Genomic DNA, 12161 nt, shown 5'->3' with positions numbered 1-12161 from the left:
ACGACAAAACAACCACAAATAAATCCGGAAAACAGGTGCTTATTTGAAATGATACGTTTTCAAATTTATTGATATTAGTGGCAAGAAAAACTGAAAATCGAAAATACAAAAGTGCGTCTTTCTATGTATTTAGATATAGTCCATAGTCACTTATACAAAGAACCTAGTTCCAATATACTTTTTTTCGTAGTGTATGATTGGAAAAATAATTAATAATAAATAGTTATTATAGGGACGTATCATACATCCTTTGTTATTGATTAAACTTTTTTTATTTCTTGTGTGTACTACGCTCAGATAAGCAGACATCACATCTAAGCTAGAAATACAATGGTTTAAATTTTAGCTTTGATGCAGTAGTCAGCTACGACTCTCTTATTACGTTTTCATTACTTCCTGTTGTCTGTTCACGTGGTCAGAAATTTCGCGCGGTTTTTGGTGGGCTTTGTAAACAGAGGCTAAGAAAACAGTGGGAACCGAAGATAAAACCAGAGAAAGAAAATGCCACCTCGGGATTACGAAGCCGATAAAGGTAAGTCATCATTGATACTACAATTAAAATATCTATAGTTTTTAATTATTTGTCTGAATGAAAGGATATTAAAAGCGTTATATACGGGTCTATATTGATTTGATGGGCTGCATGAAGAATGGGCCGATCAGCGGCCTTATACTTCATGATATTGAATGTAACTGTATCCTGTATTTTACTTTCAAAGAATCATTAGTAATAACGCAGCTTGAAATTTCAGAAAAAATCAAGACCTTCCTCCGAGAGTTTTACATCGACGGTGCAGATGGTGGAAAAGATTTTGTCTATGGACAGCAACTGGTAAAAATTTGCTTAAATCAAAAGAATCTTAGTTACGTTCTTTGTGTGAAATATAAATATTTTCCTGACTGGATAGTAATGTAACCCAGGTAAAGTACTAGCCACAAAATATACCGCTCGGCTAGCGGGAACTTCTCTTCAGCTTAGTCCGTTGAGTTTCGGACTAATAAGCCAGAGGTCCCCAGTTCAAAGCCTTACAGAGGCATTAAAATAAGTAATGACGTTTGTTACATTGGCACCAATGTAGGGACTCGGGATTGACTGTAAGTGTTGGTTTTATGAGCATCACTCTAACCTCATAAAACTTAAAAAGTTATTTCCAGGAGGGGGGAATATGTAACCTTGGTAAAATACTAGTCACAAAATATTCCACTCGTTTAGAGAGAACATCGCTTTAGCTTGTTCATTTGAGCATTAGATTTCTAAGCTAGAGGTCATGGGTTGAATTCCTAGCCATGAAATGAAATGAATAATAACTTCTAAATAATGACTTCTATTACAGTAAGAACTGTGAAATTTATGTATTATACTGCTGGAATAACAGGAAGTAGCAGTGTATTTCACCTAAACATTACTGTGTTTTAATAACCATTCTGAGTATGAATGTAGCTATTATACAAAATATTTACAGCTATTTAAAGCCTAATTCCTATGAAAGAATGCTAATATATAAAATGGAATGAATAAGTAACATAATAATTTATCTACAAATGAATTTAAGTGACTTAATGAAGTCTGAAATATTAGGAACTGTTTATCCACTATATTATTGATTCATGCCATACTGTATGCAAATGCAACCACTGTTGATTCTGGAAAAATAATTTTTAGTTGATATTGTCCTTAAATTTTTTATGAGAGTTAGCTCCCTTGAATCGATATTTCCTATAGCTACAGGGCAGTATAATTCAGATGTAAGCAATTGGGTTTTTGAAGCAAATAAACTTGTTTTGCTTTGAAATCAACCCAAGATTTAATTTACCACATCCACAGTGGATGTGTTTCTACCACTTTTATTAATAACTCTGTTCTGCCTTTAAAATGAGCATAGTCAATAAAAATGTAAATGTCATTAACAGCATATTAAATGTGAATATTGACATCAAATTATCATCTTATGGACAGAGATCTTAAGACTTGGGGGATATAAAAGTTGTCACAGTGGTAATGTTTCAGATGCATGTTATGTTAAAGTTGATTTATTTTCGTCAACTCCCCCAAAAAAATTGACTTAAAAATTAAATTAGTGTACATGGTTTGTTGCACATTGTAATGTATGGTCTCTGTTTGGGAAATGTTTCTTCAACTCAGTTGGTAGAGTGGTAGATTATCAAATTATCTTGCTTGAGATCCAGGTTCAGTTCAAGTTTGGGTCTTGTTAATAATGTGTTTAACTCTGTTAACTCACTCACTACATGGTGACAGAGAGAAATGCTACAGTTTCTATTATTATAAACTCAAAAGATACAGAAATCCAAAAGATGTTGTACATTTTCACTTATTCATAGGCATTTTCTACTTATTTTGTAGGAAAATGCTATCAGTATTCCAACAGTCAAATGAATATATTTTAAAATAGTTCTTAACAAATGCTTTCATGTTTAAGAAAATTGTCATTTTCAACAGGTGAAAATTGCCCACAGAGAGCAGGTTGGTCTGACGATTGAAATTGATGACATAACAGAATATGACCCTGATCTTGGCGAGGCTATTGTAGACAACACCAGACGCTACATCAATATATTTAGTGATGCTGTCCAGGAACTTTTGCCTGATTATAAAGAAAGAGAAGTAAGTATTAAAATGATAGAATGTATTGATTTAAACATGTGTGTTTTGTTTGGTTTCTTACAACTGGTATCATTTGAAACGAGTGCACAGGTTATGTCCAAGTTGCCTGGTAAACAAGTAATATAACCTTTACCACATCTGTGAGAAATGATTAAGTATCTAATCTATCCAATAGCTGTCTTTCTGGAGATAGCTTTTGAGATTTTTATTGTCATCTTAAATTGGTTTCTATGTATTGAAACCATGTCGCAAAATTTTGAAAGAATGATGGACTTGATGAGCCTCTTAGGTGATGGACTGTACTTAAATATTACCGAAAGGTCTCTGTCAGATTTTTACTTGGAATTTGAAATAAAATCAACTTTCATCTGATATGTGATAACACCTTTTTTTTTTTTTTTTTGATTTCCATCTAGTCACTGCAGATACATGCATCAATACTTGAAATTCCCTTGCTTCAAAATAGCCATTCCACAGAACAAAAAAAAAGAAAAATCACATGATCAGGACCAAAATTCAAAAATAAAGTTTGGTTTTAAACTGAACTAAAAAGGCAGCAGTTGTATTTTGTGTTAACTTTGAAACTTTTCAAATAATATGCTTTTGATGAGAAAATGTACATGATATCTGAAAACGTTGCTTTCTTCAGGTTGTGAACAAAGATGCATTGGATGTGTATATTGAACATCGTCTTCTTATGGAACAGAGAAATCATCCTGATGGAGCAGAAATTACCCGTGACCCTAAAAATAAATACCCACCTGAATTAATGAGAAGATTGTAAGTTAACGGAAGAAAAATAAGATTTGTTGCATATTGTCATCGTTTAATCCCAAAACCATACATTGTAATAACAAAGAAAATGGAGGATGGGAATCAAACAAAAAATTTTCCATAATGATGTCAAAAAATAGCATCAGTAAGATTATAACAATTGTTTTTAGCAAATGTAACAAACTTTTATTGATGATAAGCTTTATGTAGGAGAAATTATGATTTTGAGGGATGAACAAACTACTGAAGCTTCTCAGAAATATTATCATTGCTTGAAAAGGCCTTTTTTTGATTTATGTAAAAAGTAACAATTTATGTAATTGTTTAAAATTTCAATGAAATTATTGAATGTTCTTTTTGTATTACCAGTGAACTTTACTTTAAATCCCAATCCGGACAAAAGCACTCTGCCATTAGGGATGTCAAGGCCGATAGTATCGGGAAATTGGTGTGCGTCAAGGGAATTGTTACCAGGGCAACAGAGGTCAAACCAATGCTGGCCGTTGCCACATACACCTGTGATACATGTGGTAATGAGACCTACCAGCCAATCAGCTCACCTTCTTTCATGCCTTTGATTATGTGTCCCAGTCAAGACTGTACAACAAATCGATCAGGAGGTCGTCTATACCTGCAGACCCGAGGGTCAAAGTTTATCAAATTCCAAGAAGTAAAAATTCAAGAACATGTAAGTTAAGCAGTCTGTGATTCATCTGATAATGAATGCTTTATCATGCAACAGATATCTAGAATAGAAGTTCTTTTAGCACAACCAGTAAAAGATTTGAGTGACATTTTATTCACTACACTGTCACCTTTAACAGACAAATGACCAATGTGAAGCGTTCTAGCATTGATGAGGAATCTGCTGTGCTACATTATATGTAGCTTAAGGTAAAAAATGGTGTGGCAACATGGTAGAAAGATTAAAGAAAAAAATACACAAGATGGTAATAATGTACTGTAGTCAATTCTGCTACGTGTTGTATTAAATATGGCTTATTTCAATATCTGACTTCAGAGTGATCAAGTACCAGTTGGAAACATTCCGCGTGGTATGACTGTGCTTTGTCGTGGAGAGATGACACGTCTCGCTCAGCCAGGGGATCATGTCAGCATATCAGGTGTATCCTTTTTCTGCCAGTGATAAATTGATGTCTTTTATCTGGTAGGTCCTTAGAATATTGTCAAAAAACATTTCAATTACTGTTCTTAGTTTTCCTTGACTGTGGATTAGGTTTTCTTGCCAATGATGAAACAAGGTTTTAAAGACATGCAACAGGGATTATTATCAGAGACCTTCTTGGAGGCACATGTAAGTATCTAAACCTTGTATTTACCATTTTGATCTGGCTTTAAACCAATTTTTAGACTAAACACAATGCAGTTTTGGTATCAGCCTATTATCACAGCCTTTAATAAAATCCACCCAAAACTAGTACTCTAGTGCTCCAGACAGTGATTTTGTATTTAGGTGCCATTTCATAGAAAAAAGGATGGGAAAAAAATGGAAAATTATTTCTGCATGCAAAATCCAGATGTATTAGATCTCAAATTTTTAGCTGATTAGAATACATATAATACAAGCCACAAAGACACTTGTTGAGTGAAAATGTTATGTTGTCTGTGTAAAACAGCCATCACTCAGAAGCAAAAAACCTACAAAGTAACACATACATAAAAAATATGTTGGAAAAAGATCATAAAAGGAAACATCATAGAACGTTATCCAGACAGGAAATCTATTTTGCTAAACGGGGAGATGGTGTCTATGGGATGGATATAGTGATCTGATATGCATGTTATGTTTTGATTTTTCCAAAAAGGCCAAGTGTTTACTAGTGCTTGTTCAACTATTCTAGAGAAGCAAGTTACACACCATGAAATGTTGGAATGTTACATTTTTACAATGAACACTAGAAAAAGATGATCAAATAAATGTAATAGCAATTGACCTGTTTTATTGAGTTATTAGAATCATAGTACAAATTAGTCTAAAGACCTTGTTATATTTCCTTGTATGTATAGTAACACAAGCTTTCACTTTTAGGGAGAAGGGATGAAAAAAGAAATGCTTTTTGTAGAGTTACGGATGAAAACCTTTCATGTTCATAGGTTATCAGGAGAACTCCAGAATTGTTATTAGGGAAGTCCATCCCCAAACTCCATAACTTCGAGTCAACAACTCTCCATCAGAGCTTATTGCTGGCACTGATACTACTTGTTGAACTACCATCAAACATTATATACTCTTCCTAATTTATATGAACTCTTTAAATGTTGAATTCATTGATAATGATAACATGACCAAGGACATGCAATTTGTTTCAAATTGAAGAGAATTGTAAAGATGAACAAGACAGAGGATGATGAATTAGGAGCAGAGGAGTTGTCTGAAGACGAGATTAAAAAAGTTGCTGAGGACGATTTCTATGATAAATTGGCCAGCAGTATAGCCCCGGAGATCTTTGGTCACGAGGATGTAAAGAAAGCTCTTCTGCTTTTACTAGTCGGTGGTGTTGACAAATCACCTCGCGGCATGAAAATCAGAGGTCAGTCTAATACACATCGTAGCTTTTTTGTGAAATGTTCTCAGTTTCATCAATTAAATGAAACATTTACTTCTTTTTGTTTGACACCTTGTGAGCCAAAGTTTAATTCAAATTTGTTAAGAAATGTTTGTTTTTGCAATTGAACTATTATAATAATTATTATTGATTACTCTTTAACTTTTCTTTACAAATACTTCATTGTACCAAAACCGAATGTATTAATGTAAATTAGGAGGCAGTGCTGTATTGGTCAAAATTCTCAAGAATATGGTTTTTAGGGCACCTTGACCGAAGTCTCAAGTGACCCCTTATGATCGCCTTTTGTTCGGCATCATCATTGTGGATTGTAAACAATCAGTAAAATAACAAAATGACCCAGAATCATGATATTGGGTAAATAGTATGCTGTGATGAAGGGCTAACTAATTTGTTCAAATCAATGACCTTGAACCAAATTTCAATTTCAGGGATCAAATGTGTTAAAATCTCAAAATGATTAGCAGTTATCAGTTCTGTTTAATTGAAAATTAAGTCTTCAAACTTAGAAAAAATAAAACCTTTGTAGGTATACCTATATCAGTTCTGTTCTATCTACCCCAATGCTGGGACTGAAGGACAGGTTCTAATACTGTCCAAAGTCCTGATGACCTCCAATGACCAATAAAGTTCATGGGCCTCTTGTTCTCTTGATTTTACAGCAGCCTGTGCCTTCATAAATCTGGAAAATACAATGGGATTTTCTGAAAAATAGGGGGAAAGTTCTTTTGCTTGACTTTGGGAATATAACACATTTTGGCTCACAGAAACAGACTTTTAAGATATCTTTTGATTGTAAAACAGGGTAAACAAAATATCACTGATGCTGAACACCTTGAAAATAAGCCTTGAATTAATGATTGGACAAGACTAAGGTTATCTCATTAGAATGTTGATTTACATATACTAATATCAAGTTCATTGTAGGAAATATCAACATCTGTTTGATGGGTGATCCTGGAGTGGCCAAGTCTCAATTGCTGTCTTACATCGACCGACTCGCACCTCGTAGTAAGTACAAACTTTCCTCTGTTCCAATGACGACCCCCAGAATAATTGCAACAATTGCTTATGCCGTCATAAATCCTGGAAATAGAGGAATTTTATGAAAAATTGGGACAATATTTTTTAATATTACTTCACTTTGGGAAAATAACATGCATTTTAGCAAGGAGAAACAGCCAATTACAATACTAACTGTAAAACAGGACAAAAAATCCCAGATAGAGTAAAAAATATGGTATCTGGCATGCTTTGGGGATATAGTTACAGCATTCTACCACTGCTTGGCTACTTGTGTTGTTAGAAAATATATCTTGTTGCCTCCCTTTACAAATACTTTGGAACTCCTGTAAGATAAAATGGGACAGGTGAATGGAGGCATACATGTTTTGTCAAAACAGCATTCCAGTCTGAATATTACATAAAGGTAGATATGTAGTCTCTGTCTCATTGTCAGTTATGAAGGTTACGCATATTGAATTTTTAATATAAAAATCTATTATTTTCCTCTTGAAATAAATTGAAAATAAAAACAATCAATCATCGAGGCAATTGATTAATTGGTACTCCACTAATTAAAACATAATACACTTTTCTGAACAGATAGATAACAATCAGATTTAGTGTGAATGGTGCAGGTCCTATCCAATTGAGGTTTTATAACAAGGCAAAGTTATTGTATAACTCCCATTTTAAAAGCAATGTTTCAGTCGACAGACTTGAATATACAAGGATTGTTTTTAGTCCACCATAATGAGATGGTTATGCTGTTCAGATCACAGATCTTCAGTAGTGAAACCCCTTCATTTACACAAAGTAGAAGTAGTAACAAGACTGAATACACTTGTGCAGACCTAATCACCATGCATAATATTGATAATTAAACTTTTTTTTTGTAGGTCAGTACACGACTGGTCGTGGTTCATCCGGTGTTGGATTGACAGCAGCAGTCATAAAGGACCCCATCACTGGGGAAATGACACTTGAAGGAGGGGCTCTCGTGCTTGCTGATCAGGGAGTGTGCTGCATTGATGAGTTTGATAAGATGATGGACACTGACCGGACAGCAATCCATGAAGTCATGGAACAACAAACCATCTCCATTGCCAAGGTAACCAGCTTGGAATTTTTTAATATACACAGCTACTATCACCAAAGTAACCAGCTTGTAGCTCTCTTAATATACATAGTTACTATCGCCAAGGTAACTAGGTTGGAATTCTTAAATATACACAACTACTATCACCAAAGTAACTAGCTTGTAGCTCTCTAATATACATAGTTACTCTCGCCAAGGTAATCATCTTGTAGCTCTCTAATATACATAGTTACTATCGCCAAGGTAACCAGCTTGGATTTTTTTAATATACACAGCTACTATCACCAAAGTAACCAGCTTGTAGCTCTCTTAATATACATAGTTACTATCGCCAAGGTAACTAGGTTGGAATTCTTAAATATACACAACTACTATCACCAAAGTAACTAGCTTGTAGCTCTCTAATATACATAGTTACTCTCGCCAAGGTAATCATCTTGTAGCTCTCTAATATACATAGTTACTATCGCCAAGGTAACCAGCTTGGAATTCTGTAATATACACAGCTGCTATCACCAAAGTAACTAGCTTGTAGCTCTCTAATATATATAGTTACTCTCACCAAGGTGACTAGCTTGTAGCTCTCTAATATACATAGTTACTATTACCTAGGTAACTAGGTTGTAGCTCTCTAATATACATAGTTACTATGGCCAAGGTAACCAGCTTGTAGCGCTCTAATATACATAGATCACCAAGGTAACTATCTTGAGTTACATAATGAAATCTAGATTTTGATAACTTTGTATATAAAATCTCTGCCATGGCAACTAGCCAGAGGTTCTAATCACAATCATTTCTGTGGCAGTAAAATGATATACAGAATGTTCTTGTAACAGGCTGGCATCATGACAAGTTTGAACGCCCGAGTTTCCATCCTTGCTGCAGCCAACCCTGCATATGGCCGATATAATCCTAAGAAGACTATAGAGCAGAACATACAACTGCCTGCAGCCCTGTTGTCCAGATTTGATCTTCTTTGGCTGATGCAGGATAAACCTGACCGAGATAATGACCTGAGACTAGCTCAACACATTACATACGTCCACCAGCACAATGTCCAACCTCCAATGACATTCACACCACTTGACATGAAACTGATGAGGTAAGTTTCAGAATTTTGAACAGCTCACTCCTTTGAATCAATTTTACTAAAATTGTGACCTCAAGTCAGGTTGGGTACAGTGATATATTGCCGATAACAATTATGTTAAACAGCAATGAGGATGTTCAGAAAAAATTCAATTTCGGTTGAATTGCTATGAAACCAGAAGGTATGTTGACATGCTTTGTGTTATGATTGAAGAGTTGCTCCCCCTCTGTTACAGGAGATACATTGCCCTATGTAAGAAGAAGCAGCCAGTGATTCCAGAGGGTCTGGCAGAATACATCACAGGGGCTTATGTAGAAATGAGGAAAGAGTCGCGTAATAGTAAGGACACAACCTTCACCTCTGCGCGTACACTACTTGCCATACTTCGTCTGTCTACTGCTCTTGTAAGTTGCAAAGCTTCATTTCTATGCCCTGAATAAATACCTTCTTACATGAACTTTAAATATTACTGCATTCTGACAATGAAATGTTTGTGGTGACACTATCAATTGCAGAAAAACTTACTTTGGTTATGTTTCTATCACAAGGATTGACTTTAATAAGATTTTTGAGGTGAACATGACCACATTTAAGATAAACCAGAAAACTAGAAAAATTTGCAAATGTTGATCTCAATCATTACTCAGAGATAATGAAAAGAGTAATAGACGTGGAAGTTTCGAAAGTTTTCACTTTCCAAGGCCTTTTGATTTCTAGTCAAAGTTGCCAAATTAAGCTTAAGAAGTTGGACAGTGCCATTAAGTAGAGTTTAAGAATATTTGGAAATTTGAAGTCTTTGGTTTCATGACATGAATATCTTTTACAACCATCAGGCAAGACTGCGCCTGGCTGATGCAGTGGAAAAAGAAGATGTTAATGAAGCTATGAGACTCACTGAAATGTCGAAGGATACGCTCAACCCAGCACACGAGGTTCATTCACGGTCAGTATTTTATAAGCACAAGGCAGTGATAATGTATACTGTATCTTAGATAGGATAGGCATCACAATAAACCCCTTTCAATTTGATTATATCTGTATACATTTATTGTATGTAATAATGCAGTTGTTTCTGCCATAATATGATACTGATGTAGAGAGAATTAAAAAATGGATGCAAAGATTTTGAAATGTTTATGTAAAATAAACAATTTAACAAAATTTTGAAACTCATTTGAGAAAAGGACAATGTCATTATCAAATGTCATTATTGTTGTTGGCAGTTTGTTATCTATTCTGAGGGACTGTGCTAAAGGGAGTATTGTATTGAATCAATAATTGAATTGAAGGAGGAGCACCATAATTTGATAGATATTTCAGGGATCATTTCATCTCTACATGAGACACTCATTTTTGTAAAGATTTAAATAATACCCTCATATTTAAAACATAGATGCTGTATGTTATAAAACGTCGTAATTTATTTTTGTAATGAGACATTTTCCTCAAAAAAGGAAGGTAATATCTCGTGCAGAATATTGAATAGTTTATATTTTGTTTTAGTTTTATTATGATACTGTGTCCAGAATCATTAGGATTGTTGTGTCCAGAATCATTAGGATTGTTGTGTCCAGAATCATTAGGATTGTTGTGTCCAGAATCATTAGGATTGTTGTGTCCAGAATCATTAGGATTGTTGTGTCCAGAATCATTAGGATTGTTGGTAAATAACTTCATTTTGTGTCATTCTTTAATTACAGAGCACAAAATGTAACAGATCGTATCTTTAACCTGGTTCGTGAGATGGTTCCGGGTAAGGGTGCTCGAGTAGTAAAGGTTAGCGATGTTATGGAACAGTGTACATCAAAAGGATTTAAGCCTGATCAGGTGGATGCATGTATTGAAGAATACGAGGAGCTGAATGTGTGGCAAGTTAATCAGGCCCATACGAAAATCACCTTCATCTAGAAATGTGTGGCCAGATAAACCAGGATTCTGTTTTAGAAATTTGGATAAATTTAAGTATTTGTGTTTGAGCTGAGACAATACAAACAACTTCAGAATGGAGCTTGTTCAGGGGTAAAACTAACTTTGCCTGAAATTTACAGATACGTCTCTCTTATGTCGGCTTAAGCGAACTGTTTACAAATCTATGCTTAAGACAAATTATTCTGAAAACTTTATATTGTGTCTCAAAATTAGATTTACACATGAAATTTCTTGGACAGAGTTGTTGGAAATTTAAAAAAAACCGAAAAAATGAGAGAGAAATGTATACTGATATACAAAATGTGAGTTACAATTCAGATTCTGTAGTTAATATGGTTCAAAGTCAATTAAAAGAACTTTAACTTATTCATAAGCATATGTAAAACAAAATATTTTGTATCTACACAATGTTTGTACATTAATCTTGATGATATTGTTAGGAAGACACTTTTCGCAGAAATTATTTTGATATGTATATACATGCATGTGAAGCAAGAGTCTTCTTGTTGATGAGGTCAATGTCAGTTGAACTTCGTTTTTAAAGTATTTTGCTTTGTAAATAAAACTATATGAAGAAATTACTGTTGTGATTTATACATGTACAAGTACCAGTAACCAGTTTTTTGTCTCCATCCTTGATAACCCTGTATAGAATAGATCTTAAGGCCAAAGGACAGATTTAATTCATATCAAAACCTCGGCATGGTCTACACCCCAGAAGATTTTGGTGGTCATCGGTCAAGGTTAAAGGTCAAAGACACTTGGATGGAAGAAAAAACCTTGTGTGTATTATCAGGCGGGTGGTATATATATGAGCCCAAGTTGGCTTTGTTTTTATTATACTCCCAGAAATTTTTAAGGGAAGCCTGTAATTGCCTCTGTTTGCATTTCCTTTCATCTCTGGAGCACAACTTTGCCTACTGTTAAGTAAGGATCATAAAACTTTATGTATAGATTGTCATACTAAGGCGATGTGCATTATATAAATTCAGGGCCCTCGACTCCTCAATTACAGAGTTATTAATAGTCCTTTGCCAAAATTTCCTGTCCGAA

At 34.5% G+C, this 12161-nt stretch overlaps 1 protein-coding gene across 1 annotated transcript; it reads left to right on the top strand.

Moving 5' to 3' along the window:
* Positions 1–457: 457 nt before the first annotated feature.
* On the top strand, positions 458–11608 carry LOC132561988 (DNA replication licensing factor mcm7-like). The gene is made up of 14 exons (XM_060226714.1): positions 458–532; positions 753–832; positions 2459–2623; positions 3273–3403; positions 3767–4085; positions 4419–4523; positions 4635–4712; positions 5736–5949; positions 6913–6996; positions 7887–8098; positions 8926–9191; positions 9415–9583; positions 10013–10122; positions 10880–11608. The coding sequence occupies exons 1-14, from the start codon at positions 502–504 to the stop codon at positions 11085–11087; spliced, it is 2172 nt and encodes a 723-aa protein (XP_060082697.1). The 5' UTR covers positions 458–501; the 3' UTR covers positions 11088–11608.
* The last annotated feature ends 553 nt before the right edge of the window (positions 11609–12161 follow it).

This window comes from Ylistrum balloti, unplaced genomic scaffold, assembly GCF_031769215.1.
Source record: "Ylistrum balloti isolate Yb309-2 unplaced genomic scaffold, AGI_CSIRO_Ybal_v1 Utg371318, whole genome shotgun sequence".
In the NCBI taxonomy this organism is placed as follows: Eukaryota; Metazoa; Mollusca; class Bivalvia; order Pectinida; family Pectinidae; genus Ylistrum; species Ylistrum balloti.
Note: the sequence above shows the minus strand (reverse complement) of the source record. Positions and strands in the feature narration are given on the sequence as shown.

Coding starts and splice junctions, on each gene's coding strand:
- LOC132561988 (XM_060226714.1), top strand. CDS start 502: ATGCCACCTCGGGATTACGAAGCCGATAAAG. Junction 8,099..8,925: donor AAACCATCTCCATTGCCAAG/GTAACCAGCTTG, acceptor TTCTTGTAACAG/GCTGGCATCATGACAAGTTT. Junction 9,192..9,414: donor CTTGACATGAAACTGATGAG/GTAAGTTTCAGA, acceptor CCTCTGTTACAG/GAGATACATTGCCCTATGTA.